Raw genomic sequence first — 13,944 nt, 5'->3', positions numbered from 1 at the left:
AGGTGTTTTGTTTTTTGGCCTTTTCTTTCCTGCCATTAGGTTTGTAGTGAGAGAGAACACTTTGCATATTTTTATGCTTAAACCATAACGAATGCCTTCTTCGCAGTGATAACTTAGTGTTTCTCCCTCTGGATTCTTACTGCCGACATAATGGTTTGGAAATTTCATAGCTAACTGAAACAAAAAGATCAGGGCAGAGTATAGTCGCATAAGGAGTAACACGTGGAACATGTAGCACCACATTTGCAAGCTTATCTTAAGGACTCTTTAGTGCTATCTTTCAATAATGACCATGAGAACGGTAAAAACTAACTGCTGTGTTTTGTAAGGTGGGAAAATGGAAGACCGAATGAACGTGAGCCTTACATTGAAACATGAACTTTGTAGTTTTGTTTAAATAAAACCCCGAAATCTTTAATACTGTGTAACTCACACTGATAGTGTGGCTCTTTGTCCCCCTTCGTGGCAAGACCACATATAGACTGCCTCTGTGCCTGTGCACCTGGTCCTTCAGCTCAAACAATAGAGATTCATGCCTTTAGGCCCAGAGTTCCTGGGTTTAATCTCTCCTAGATGACCCAACAGGCGGTGTCAAGTGATGAGTCCAGTGTTATCTCGGCAACTATGTCACCCCACTTATAACAATGCCCTTAATTGGATTTTTCTGCAGATACTGAACCTGGGACATGTGTACCTAAATGCATGAGCAGGTCCATTAGCTCAGAGGCTGAAGCAGACTCTTGTGGCCTAGTTATGGGGTGGGGGATAAAGCTATTAGCATGGTTACAGCTGTATCTGTTACAGGATTCCTGATTTGCACTCTTCCTTATTTACTCTGTAGTAAGCAAGAGAATTGAACCATAAATCAATCATTAGGTTGACAGTGGTGGTACTGATAACAGTGAATGCTGATCAACATATATATGGTGAAATGATAGACTTAACGAGGATCCTTTTGAAAGGAACAAGGAGTGGTAACCTGCTCTATTTGCTTGGTGTAGGTACTATTGTATTCTCCTAAAACCCCAGCCAACTCTAGGATTTTGCTAAGAATCTATCACAGAATGGTAAACCACTCCCTTGACCTTCCAGGAGGGCATCAGAGACCAGGAGAACTACATGTACTTCTGCTGTCACTTGTCATTTTCCATTAGCTCTGCTGATAACGGTCATGTTGCTGTTCCATACCACTTTCACTTCCAGTTACAAACCACCACTTTAAAAACCACACTCACTTGTATAATGATGGTGAATCTTGGGAAGAAATTTGATTTATAAGTTTAAAATGTTTGATTTGGGAAAGGGAGAAAGGCTGTGAAGACGGCTATTGGAAAGGAAAACGCGCAGGGCAAGTCTATGCTACAGCAGCACAGTTACACCGATGCAGCTGCGCTGTTGTAGCGCGAGACGCGCTCTGCCGACGGGAGAGCACTCTCCTATCGGCGTGATTACTCCACCTCGGTGAGAAACATCAGCTGTGTTGGCGGGAGAGCATCTCCTGCCGACATAGCGCTGGTGTGGACAGCGCACAGCTTCCATCGCTTGGGAAGGGAGGGGGGTTCACACCCCTGCCTGATGTAAATTAGATTGACTTAACCGATAGTGTAGACCTGTCCTCAGTATTCATGGTTTTGCAACTTTAAGTATCTGTGTATACTCTGATGTTAAAGAATGTGTTGTGTAAATGACAGCTGTTAATTTCCTTAGTGTTACAAAAAATGCACTTCCCTGTGCATCTACATGTGCATTTGATTCCTTGCCCTTTTTTTTAAAGGGGTGGATTTTTATGGCCAAGCGTATGAGTTTCTTTTCAAAAATTCTTGCTCTGATTGCAAGAGAGATTCTTAAAATCTTTTTAAAGTAAGATAATTAGCTTCATTTTGTGTTAAACTATTAACTCGATCTGTTTTCCCCTCCTGTTGACATTAACAGAAGTTACATGGGTGTATGGGGAAGAGACTAGACTCATAAACGTTACTTTTCATCATTTGATGGGCCAGATTATACTAACAAAGTCCATTTGTTTTAAACACAGCCAAGCCAATTTACTACTTAGTGCTTGAATTCAGATGCCTACATTAATGGGCATGCATTTTAAGAAGGTTCAAACTGCTGAGACTAAGCAGCTGTTGCATGTAGCACAAAAGTCAAATTATCTCTTGCACAGACCCATAGCAAAACAGTCCTTACAAGTGAGGATGGCAGATCTTGTCCTTTTTGATTGCTTGTAATTAGACATATAATGAAACATGCTGAATCTTTGCCACTGACTATTTTACTTGTTGATTTTGTTTAGACATTGATGAATGCCAGTCCTCGCCTTGTGCATATGGTGCCACTTGCATAGATGAAATAAATGGTTACAGGTGCACCTGTCCTCCTGGGAGAGTTGGCCCTAGATGCCAAGAGGGTAACTTTCCTTTTTTTTATAATTTAAAACTATTAGAAAATTAACTCAAGAACCAACTGAGTATTTCATAACTAATAGTTTTTACTGTGTGTGCTATTCGCTCTTGTAGATAAATCAATTTAATTTAGGCCTGAATTAGTTTTCAGTTCAGTGCTTTAAAAGACTAACTGTACTTTAACTTTTTTTTTTTAAGTGATTGGTTTTGGAAAATCTTGCCGGCTTAAAGGAATGTCATTTCCTCATGGCAGCAGATGGGATGAAGAATGCAACAACTGCCACTGTTTGGATGGACATATTGACTGCACCAAGGTAATGATTAGACCTATAAATATTCTTCTGAAACACCCTTTTTAGCTGTATGTCTCTACCTGGATTTCTTCATGTGCAAGTTATTAGTCTTCAGTCCCCTTTCTTCTGTATTCTTTCCCCATGTACATCACCCCTACTATATACTATAATATATGTATCCTATTGGGTAAGGTAATAGTAGTAAAGATGCATGATTCAATTTGAGTGCATCTGCCCACTAATTCGTCTCTACTTTGCTATATCGAACATTCCAAACTTCTGAGCTGCTTTCAAACTATCACTAGAATACAGTGCTTGTGTTCAGGACTGCACAGTTGGACTCATGGTGCTAACACACACTGGCTTTTCAGCTGGAGAGCTTATGAAAAATAGTACCAATGTTGTTCACTGCTTGTGAGTTATACAGATAATTTCAGATGAGCGCCAATAATATCTGTAATACAACACCACAGTATAGACTCCTACAAAATTTGTAGGAAAAAATACCAAGTTTTTTTGTTTTATTTTGTTTGTTTGTTTTTTAAAGATTTCTAACGACTTTGCAGATTGGTCCAGCAGTAAAGCTAGCTGCCTTTATATTCTTTGTCCAGCTACACATGCCTCAAGGGCAAAGAAGTTATAACTACGATTTTCTAGATCATTTTCAGATAGTTATAATGTGAATTTGAGATCTGATCTGTTTTTTTAAAACATGACGATTACTAGCTTCTTGGTGGCTCATTTTGATAGTCCTAGTGAAGACTAGTGGGTGTAGTGCAAGTGAGGTGATCAAAGGTGCACTATAAATGGAATTTATCACCATAAATAAACAGCTTGTTTTTGTGGCTTTCATACATAAGGAAGCATATATTTTATTCCATTAATATCCAGAGACACAAGGCAGGTGAGGTAATGTCTTTTACCCGAAGAAGAGCTCTGTGTAAGCTCAAAAGCGTGTCTCTCTTAGTAGAAGTTGGTCCAGTGAAAGATATTACCTCTAACATCCTGGGACTGACATGGCTACAACACTGTCTACATCCTTACTATCCAGTCTAGACTTCCAAGGGCACCATATGTGCTCCTAGGAGAAGAATCTGTATAACATTAGGTTCCACCATTGACAGGTGTATACGGTTAAAATGTAGCTGTACTTGAGGTGATCTATACCACCCAGTAACAGAGTGTGCCTATAGTACTCATTCCTAGGAAGGAGGAATAAAGTGTGTTAGTGAGGTACTTATTCACCTGAGTGTCTCTTCCCACCCCAAAGTTAAGACTAACTGAGATGTTATCAGGAAGAGGTAACATGCCCCAATGCTGTGGTTCTCAATGAGGGGTCTGGGGGGGCCATGGGTGGGTTTCAGGGTGTCTTCCAAAATTAAATCAGAGAGCAGGGCCAACATTAGACACTCTGGGGCCCCCAGACAGAAAGCAGAATCCTGAGCCCCGCTGTTCGAGGCCAAACCTGAAGCCTGAACCCTTCCTCCCAGGCTGAAGCTGGAGCCTGAGCAACTTTTCTTCGCAGGGCTCTGGGCAATTGCTCTGCTTGTTAACCCCCTAATGCCAGCCCTGGCTTTTAATCTACTGGAAAACAGTTGTTGTGGCATGGGTGGGCCATGGAATTTTTATAGCATGTTGCAGGAGGGGAGGCTTAGAAGGACAAAGGTTGAGAACCCCTGGCCTAGTGGCTAGAACACTCCTCAAGCTCAAGCAGGGGGTTGGACTAGATGACCTCCTGAGGTCTCTTCCAACCCTAATATTCTATGATCCTGTGATTCTAAGCTTAGGAGGAGACCTGCAAAATATCTGCAGGACTAACTATTATCATCCTTCAAATTCCTCCTTCGAGCTCTTTGTAGCCATCACAGAAAAGATGTGACACCACAAAGACTGCTGGCGTGCTGGGCAGTAGGCTCAGCACACTGACCAAAAGCGTCTCACTGTTTCCTTCCACTTCCCTCTCTGTATGTTCTGTTTGCATCTGTTCGTTTGTAAACTGTCTGGACTCTCTCTCCCTTGTTCTGTGTTTGTACCGTGCTGAGCACAATGGGGTTCTTGTTCTAGGAGCTATAGTAATACAAATAATAATCGCAGCTCTGCCACTAGTGTGCTGGATGACCTTGGGCCTCCCTGCCTAATTTTCCCTAAAATGTGGATAATGATATTTTAAGTGCTTTGTATGAAAAGTCTTGTAAGGCTGTGGTGGTGATGGACTGATCATTGTCACACTAGGAAAACGTGGCCAAGCTTTTATCATGAGTACCTAAATGTGAAGCACACTATTAAAGAGAGCTACAGTAGTTAAAACTACAGCATATGACCTGTAGAAATAACTGTTTGTTTTCAGTAAGAATAAAAGTCGAGTTTGATCATTACCATTTTCTGAGGATTAGTGGTAATTACTGTAAATTGTAGCAAATCAATGATAATTAACTGAATTTTTCATCTCCTTTTAATTTCTAGGTGTGGTGTGGGAGTAAACCATGTTTATTACAAAAACATCAGGATCATGCAAACAATTGGTGTCCTATTGGTCAAGAATGCCAAGAAATAATGTATATCAAATGTTTTCAACCTCCTTGCACCAACTGGGGAGAATGCAGCACATCGGAGCCTCTACCTGTTAATATCAAGTGTCCGCCTAGTTCTGGATATTTAGACAATAATTGTGCCAGAATTACTTTAATTTTTAACAGAGACAAGGTACCCCAGGTGAGAACAAAATTGTTACACTTGCCCAATAGCATAGAAACACTGGATTCTCGTGTATACCCTGTGTAGGTGCATATAAAACATGCTTTTTATCAATTTCTGTTACTGCCCTCTGTTTACAAAACTTTTTTTATCATATGTCTGTAGCTGTACTATGAGAACTTTGCTCCAATATGTTGTCATTCAGCCACAGTGCAAAAATAAAAAAAACACTGTAATTTAGAGAGCTACATAAGGCTTATTTTAATATTTCTCCTTTAACATATCTACAAAACTGGGTAAGTATTACCAGTATATGCTGTTCAAACTGTTCTGGTTTGGTCCGGTCCAGATATTGCTGGAGCAGACCAGAGAATCTGTCCCACGCTTGTTTTTGCCAGAATTTATATAACTACGTAAAATAAATTGTTGATAAAGCTGTATGCACCAGTAGTCTTTTTAAATACAATTTTTAACTTGCACTAAACGATATGATTTATCTTACTTCTAATAGGGCACTACCATTGAAAACATTTGCTCTGAAATTCGATATTTACCAGCCACTCGGACTGTTTCTAGGGACAGGACTTTGATAGTATTGTGTGATCTATCATACTCCACAGAGAATGCCGTGGAAGTTGCTATTGTAAGTACTAGACTGTTCTCCTGAACTAAACATGAAAATTGTTTGTCTAGTTAGATTGAACCTGGGAAGAATAAATGAAACACACTTACATCCAACACAGATACCAGTATCCGTATTAAGTTTGACTATATTTTTGACTAGAATTGTTTATTACCTCATGGATCTGTATTGAAAAATTTTGTTCTCACAGTGGCAGAAAATTGCCATCATCTTATTGTTTATGTGAAGTTGTCTATTTGAAATAAGTTCAATACAATTACTAGTCTACAGTGGCCCAAATCACAAAAACAATCTGGCACGATTGACAATCTCAGCAGAGACACTGAGCTGCCCTTGAGGGGAAAAAAGTTATTGGTGGGGCACATCTGCCGAGTAAAGAAGCTTTTATGACTGCTGTACATTTACTGTGGGCAAAGAGAACTTCAGCCTCCAGGATGCTCAGAGGAAACACTGAAAACATTAGTGAAGGGAGATCTGTCAGGGATATGAGTCTGCTAAGTGATGGTTGACTCAAATCCTGCTGAACTATTTGGCTCCTTGTAAGGGAGTTTGGGCAGGATCTTTTGTAAGTTGCTTTTAGGTAGTAGGACAGTACATCCAGCCGGAAGGTGTGGTATCAGACAGATAGTCTGAGCTAGGCTATCTTTGCTTACCAGCTCCCGTAAAGAGCATGCTGAGCTATGATGCAAGTAGGGGGACCTGCACAGTTTAAATATAATGGATTATGTCACTAGTGCAAGCTCATATCGAGATAATCTTGAAACCCTTTACACTATGACTAAGTTTGGCTCCGTGGTATAAGCAACATAGAGGTCTGCTGCCTCTACTTGACATATAGCAGGGGACAGTGTCTTTCTGCCATGTGGCAGATTTAGAGAATAGTATTGTCCTAATATTTGCATACTACTTCAAACTGAACCAGCCACCCTGTGGAAATAGTAAATTAGGATGTTCTAAACTGCTTTCAGTGTAACTATCAATCTGTATGGCTAATTTAAATTAAGATTAATCATTGATATAGAGAAGTACAGATCTGGAATTATAAAAATGACTTTTGCCATTTTTCCCCTCTTAGTCTTTTATCCCACACCAAGATGAGCAAGATAACAGTCTAATACAGAACGCTGCTAATACAATAGTAAATGCAATCACCAAACGGCAAAACAGCACTGTTATGCTGGCAGTTACTGAAGTCAAAGTAGAGACCATAGTTGTTGGGCATTCATCATCTGGTAAGTTGAAGATACATTAGTGTTTTAAGTATACTCAGTGCTCTGATGCTATCTTCCTCTGTCCTGCCAGGAGGGCAGTAGCAGTCAATCATGAAGCTGTTTTGTCACCCTCTCTCTGCTTTTTTGTAGTAGGATCCCAGTTTCCTGCCTCATAACAAATGTGTCATTTAATGGCATACTGAATTGCCTCTCTTTTTCCCACCCACCCCCCAGCTTGTTCTAGATAACTAAACAGGGAAAAGGATACCAGTGGAACATATGGTATAACTTTCCATGTCTCTATCCGAGGATCAGAAAAGGTCATGGTATGAGCAACCTTGCAGGGTGCTGAGCATCCTCAATGCCTAGTCACTTCCATAGGAGTTAGATACTCATCGCTTCCTAACATCTGGCCTGATATAATCAGTCATTGCTCTCCATATCCATTCGGTTCGTATTGTGGTTCTCTGCCTCTAGGGATATGGCACAGCTGAATAGATCCTTCACTTGACAATACAGCCCTAAGCGTATGTGAGGCCAGAGCAGGTGCAGAACATCTGTACGCTAGGTGTTACACACCAGCAGTCCCTCCCAGCACAAGAGACATACAGGAAGCAGTTGTGGAAAAATCCCTAGTGGACTCTTTTTTTTCTCTAACCAGGAATCCCAGAATGGGAGCCTTACGGTGACAGGAGATTTACCCAGTCTCTTTCTAACTTCTCCAAGATCTCATCCAAGGAGTCCTCCTACCAACAGTCTTGGTCAGTCACATGTATGGCCTCCTTGCTTTCACTGTTGGGGTAGGGAAGGGGATATGTTTCATCCTTCAAGAAATTTGACACATTTTTCCTCACATATTCCCCAAGTCCTCTAAGGCAAAAAAAAAATCTTCATCTCTTTCTTGGACAGGAATTCTCTAGAGGAGGTAGAATTGGTTCCAGACTCTGAGCCCAGGCTCTCATATCTCCTGCCACCAGGAGAGTCATTCTTGGGGAATGGGATTACTTAGTCTCCCACTTCTCCAGAGGATGAAGCCAGTCTAACTATAGGAGGCTCATCAAATACTCTCTCCCATCCTTAAAATGGTTGGTGCAATGTGCTCCTGATTGCTCCATCTCTTCCTAAGAACACACATGGAATCTACAGATTAAATATTGCTGTTCATGGTCTTTAGCTGGCCTACTTTAAAGTTAACTTGGCAACAGTATCCCATTCTTCATTCTCAACTGCCTCTGAAGGCCAATATCTCTGTCCATGGCTATCTGAATCATAAGGTCTATACGGGATGATAAGGAACATCTTTTTGAGGTAGGAGATTCTGAGCTAAACACTTCATCTACCTCTCATACACTTTGAGATCTAAGCAGACAGACCATCCCATGGTTGGTGATGGAACAGAGTCACCTACCTGAATGGGGACTCCTTCCAAGACCTCTTGTTTTCAGGTGACCATTGGCACAAACCTACTTAAGTGATGACTCCACATTGGTCTGGTGGAGGGAGAAAGTCTGGTTACCATGAGAACGCAAGCTTAATATCCTCTTGGCAGTGAAGTTGGTGGGAATGGCCCTCCTCTCCATAAAGTATTCTGCCTTCAGCCACCATCTAACTGAATCTGACAGCACAGCAGTGGTGACTTAGTTCCTCTGTCACAGAGGGAAAAGAAGTAAAACTCTGTAGAAGTCTGTCGTTCTCCAAATGGATGAAATATAATTTGGGCCCTCTGCATTCCAAGTTGACTCAGCCCTCCGGTCTTAATGGCTAAGCTGCATTTGATAATCTGATATGCAGGGCAGATTCGCAAACCCTCCTCATTGTCTGCCTCATTCACAATAAACTGAGACTTCTATATAAGAAAATAGCTTGTCCAAAAAAACTTCTGAACAATTTTTTTCTTTCTTGGAAAAGTCAGGACAAATATGCAAATCCATCTCTTTGGCATTTGTTTGAGAAGGAGGTGTGCTCCAGATCTTGGTGTAGCTAGGTACCATGGCCGTATAACAGTTATCCTGGAGAACGCTCACCCATAGGCTGTTGACTTAATTCTTCCTGATCTTAAGTTTATCTAAGGCAACTGCATGGTATTCCTGCTACACAGTCAGACTGCACAGTGTTGGCTGGCATAGGATATGACTAGAATCTTTCATGATCATTCCCTAGCAATACCCCAGGTCTCAAAGAAAAGCACAAAGTATCCCATCTTTTGAATTCTCTTGAAACTTCCTCTTCTATATTTGCTTCTAATACTGCTTCCCTTCCTGACTTTGGAGAAGTAAACAGAAAATTATCCTCCACTGGATGTAAAAGTAGCTCGCAAAAATACATTTCCAAAGCAAATGATCAACCAGAGGTTGATTTAAAAGAACATAATTTGCAGGGAAAATAGCCTGTTCTCTGCCATATTTCTGTATTCATGTAGCTGTGGAAGCACTCAATGGGGCTTGCTGGGAAGGGAGAAGAGAAAGGGAATGAAGAAAAACTGCTACTTTGATCGACTGTTACCTTGTAGTGTGATATGCAGAAAGGGTAATACGTTTGCACTGACGGAATGCAGTCGCAGCAAATGTCAATAACTAACTTGTACTTTTTTCTGCTTGTTAGTTTTACTTCTAAGAGTGCTAGATGTAATATTTTTAAATTTACATGATCAGTGTTCAGGGTATTAAACAAAGTAAGTTTTAAAAAAAACCATATGACACATTTGAAAGGAATATAGTTTCCATTAACTCAAGTGTGGGTATACAGAGAGTGCTTTATCTATATGCAGAAGTATTTGGATAGGTACACTTAGTAGAAAATAGCTGTATCATCACATAAAGACATGCAATAAAGAGAGAGAAGCCATGAATATATAGTTCATATGTAACTTTACTTCCTGAAAGGTAACTGGAAGAAAGTCAATCCAGATATCAACTAATCAATGTAGTTATAATGGTGTTTCATACCACTGGTATATACTCATGTAGCAATGTCCAGTAGAATAGAAATCTCCTCTGATTTTCTGCCATCATATTTCTCAGGAACCGTTTTTTCCAGTCAAAAGGACTAGAGTTTCAAGCAGAAAATTAACTTAATATTTTGTGGCAATTCCATCCTTTCCAAAAGGATTCTGAGAGGATGTACCTGCAGCATATGTATGGATATTTCTTATCGCAGATGCTCAGCGTTGTCTAACTAGTTTCAATAACCAGGCTTTCTGTTTTGGTTTGTCCCCTAGATTATCTGGTTCCAATACTTTGTGTAGTTTTTAGTATTGTGTGGCTGACTTGTATAATCATCTGTGTGTGGTGGACTCGAAAGAGAAGAAAAGAGCGAGAGAGAAATCGCCCACATAGAGAGGAGAGTACCAACAACCAATGGGCACCTTTAAATCCCATAAGAAATCCTATAGACAAACCTTACAGTAACAAAGACATTCATTACGAATGCAAAAATTTTATATCTCCTCAAAAAAGAACTTGTGATGCAGTGGAGGAGTATGTAGAATATGAGGAAGAGGATGAGGAGGAGGAGGAGGAGGAAAGAGAAGTCTTAGAAATGGACAAATTCCTCACAAACAAACTCTCAATGCCTTTGTCAGCAAAGGCATCTGACACGTCAGAGAGCAGTCCGGTAAAGAAATCCCATCATATAAACAAAATGGACAACAGATCTGTAAAAAATGTGAATGCATCAAACTTTGAAGGCGGTAGAGGCTAACCTGTATTCAGAACATAGGCGTACTGTGCCTACACTTAATGGGGAGGGGGAAATTGACATCTCCATTTTGCATCAAGGACTAAAATATTGGAGTCAAATGTTCATAGTTTCTTTATTTTGCGTAAAAAAAAAAAAAATTAAATAAAAAACAATAAAATTTAAAAAAAAAGTTTATTTTGTTTCTTTAGCCTTGTATAAATTATTCAATGACTGTCAGATGAAAAAAAAAGTAATCTTTGATAGTTGCTATTTTTGTAAAGTTTACTTGTAATACACTCGCTGTATGGCAGAGGAGAGAGGTTGTATTTTCAATATATGTGTAAAGTTTATTACAAGAGACTGTACACTGTTTACAGAATGTATTTCTTTTTATTACTTGCTCTAATTTAATGGTGGCTTTAAAACCTCCTGGTTGAGGAAATTGTGTGAACTTAAACTGTTTCTTGACTTCAAATCTCTATTAATGGCAGCTCACTGCACTTGTTACGTTAGTAGCTTCTGTAAGTTTTTTTCAAATTTGCCTTACACACTTTGTAACAGGAACAAAAATTATAGAGATCTTTCAACTGTGGTTTAAAAGTGGCCTTTTTATTTTTGTTTTAATTACTTTAGAATTGCAGTATTGAAGCATGTGACAAGTGCCTTGAGATTAAACTTTTTCTATAGCAACTGTCAAAGACTGCCATACCGATATAGTTAAATTGCGAGAACTGACATGGTTTATTTTGTAATTGTGAAAATGCTTTTTTTGTAAATATGTATATATTAAATGAATCACTCTGTATATTTGATTTAATAACTTAAAATATTTTGGTCTTTTTTTTACGTCATTCCTTTTAATTTATGTTGCCAAAAGGGAGGTTTTATGGCAGTTTATAAAACTTTTTTGTATTATGTCCAGATAAGAAGATGATGTTAGTTAATACAATCAATGTTAGGAATCTGTTGGTCATTTGTATTTACATTGGAACACAACCATTTTAGGTGTAAATAGGTCCAGAAACGTTTGTTTTACCCAAGTTCTTCCCATCTCAAGAACACTAGAGGGTGCATATACTGTACAGTACAACATAGCAAGGCATTTTTCTTTTGTGAATGTTAATTACATGTGGTATTGCATATTTTTTGCATTTAAATACAGGCCTAATGAAGGGAACAATATTTTCCTCATTCTTGTTTCTGTTGTGCTTATTCATCTATTGCTCTAAGAAAACGGTTGGCAAAGTCAGAAGATGGAGTACCTCAAGAGAAATGGTTGTTCGTAATGGAAGGCTTGTGCATTTTGTTTTTGACTTTTTAAAAGCTTTATTATTGCTATAACTGGGCAAACTATACGTTTATTTTAATTACTGGAAAAACATAACCCTGCATACACTTAGTTATCCTACCAGTGAGAAGAGCGGATGTTTATCTAAAAGTATAAACCCTGGCCAATGAACAATGTAAACATGAATGTTTTGAAACCAATTATTTTATACATGAACGCAGGAATTGTTTTGCAGGATCTTCTGTTTAGTACATTTTGTTTGACATGTTCTTAAATAACTTTCAGAAGAAAACTATTTATTAAAGCATTTTATAACAATGTTTGTTGTAACTTTTTTTACTTTGTGCTAAATATTCAAAACTTATTTTGATATCCTGGTTTAGGAGGTAGCTTTAGAAAGGGTACTATCCTTCACATGTTCCCCAGTATAATCCTAAGTATTTAAACCAAAAATACTTTCTGCTACCCTTGTAACTTTTTGTACTGTAAATGCTGCTGTCTTCCATAATCTAATAAAATGATTCCCTCATTGTGTGTAATACATTTTAAACTGTGTTTGCTTTCAAAATGCATTCTATACGCCTATGATTCTGCTGAACAACATCATCCTACTTTGAAGGGCAGAGTAGTGGGTTCAGCTGCTATTTCAAGAAGTCCATTTTACTTTGCTTCTGCAGCAGCACTTTCAAATTTGAGTCAATTGGGAGGTGAGATTAACGAGGAACCAAAGTGCTGCTTTAGCTGTGGGTTGTTCCTATAGCCCTGTGTAACTGGCTTCCTCTGAACATCCGCACACTTAAGGGAAAATGGTAGCAGTATCTTGTGCGATCTGATTGGCTGCCTTGATGCTCCATCAAAATGGAATACTTTACTGTTCAACATGACAACTAGCTCTAGAAATGGAACCAGGTGGCACTATTGTATCCATCTTTAGCTTCCAGATCAAATTCCAGACTTTGTCCTTCACCATCTCTATTTCAGGAGCACTAAGAGTGCTTTTAGCTGATACGTTACCTATCAGAACTGAGCACCATATGGAGGGGCTCCAGCCTCAACTGTTGGCTAATGTAAACAGTAGCCTTTCTACTGCTATATTCCCCTGCTTCATCAGTTGAAGATGGGAGACTCTAAAACATTCTACAGCATGATTTAAGTACTTGCAGTGAGTGTAAAACTTTTTTAAAGGAAGAAAAAAAGCAACTCTCCTAAACAGACCTCCACCTCTCTGCAGCTGTCCAGTCCTTGTACTCGACGACACCATATTAGTATATGGTCTGCTTTAGGTACAACTGTATCCTTGCCAATTGTAGTAACTTACATGGCTTAAATATAGTGGGACTTACTTGATTAATGCAAACCTATGATGCCTCTAATATACTACAGTAGAACCTCAGAGTTATGAACTGACCAGTCAACTGCACACCTCATTTGGAACTGGAAGTACGCAATCTGGCAGCAGCAAAGACAATAATAATAAAAAAAAAAGTACAGTACTGTTAAATGTAAACTACTAAAAAATAAATGGAAAGCCGCATTCTTCTTCTGCATAGTAAAGCTTCAAAGCTGTATTAAATCAATGTTCAGTTGTAAACTTTTGAAAACAGCCATAACGTTTTGTTCAGTTATGAACATTTCAGAGTTACAAACAACCTCCATTCCTGAAGAATTTGTAACTCTGAGGTTCTACTGTAAATAGTTCCTCTACTGACAGACTAATATTTCTAGTGAAATA

General features: G+C 39.1%; 1 protein-coding gene across 2 annotated transcripts in view; it reads left to right on the top strand.

Annotated features, from left to right (window-relative positions):
• Positions 1–12,762, top strand: part of JAG2 (jagged canonical Notch ligand 2) — a 95,594-nt gene extending 82,832 nt beyond the window's left edge. For both annotated transcript variants that reach the window (XM_037901086.2, XM_043548777.1), the window contains 6 exons: positions 2,297–2,410; positions 2,604–2,719; positions 5,162–5,410; positions 5,904–6,035; positions 7,111–7,267; positions 10,464–12,762. In XM_037901086.2, the coding sequence (XP_037757014.2) occupies positions 2,297–2,410; positions 2,604–2,719; positions 5,162–5,410; positions 5,904–6,035; positions 7,111–7,267; positions 10,464–10,945 (1,250 nt within the window). In that variant the 3' untranslated portion in view covers positions 10,946–12,762. The remainder of the gene's footprint in view (positions 1–2,296; positions 2,411–2,603; positions 2,720–5,161; positions 5,411–5,903; positions 6,036–7,110; positions 7,268–10,463) is intronic.
• The last annotated feature ends 1,182 nt before the right edge of the window (positions 12,763–13,944 follow it).

This window comes from Chelonia mydas, chromosome 6 (assembly GCF_015237465.2).
Source record: "Chelonia mydas isolate rCheMyd1 chromosome 6, rCheMyd1.pri.v2, whole genome shotgun sequence".
In the NCBI taxonomy this organism is placed as follows: Eukaryota; Metazoa; Chordata; order Testudines; family Cheloniidae; genus Chelonia; species Chelonia mydas.
Note: the sequence above shows the minus strand (reverse complement) of the source record. Positions and strands in the feature narration are given on the sequence as shown.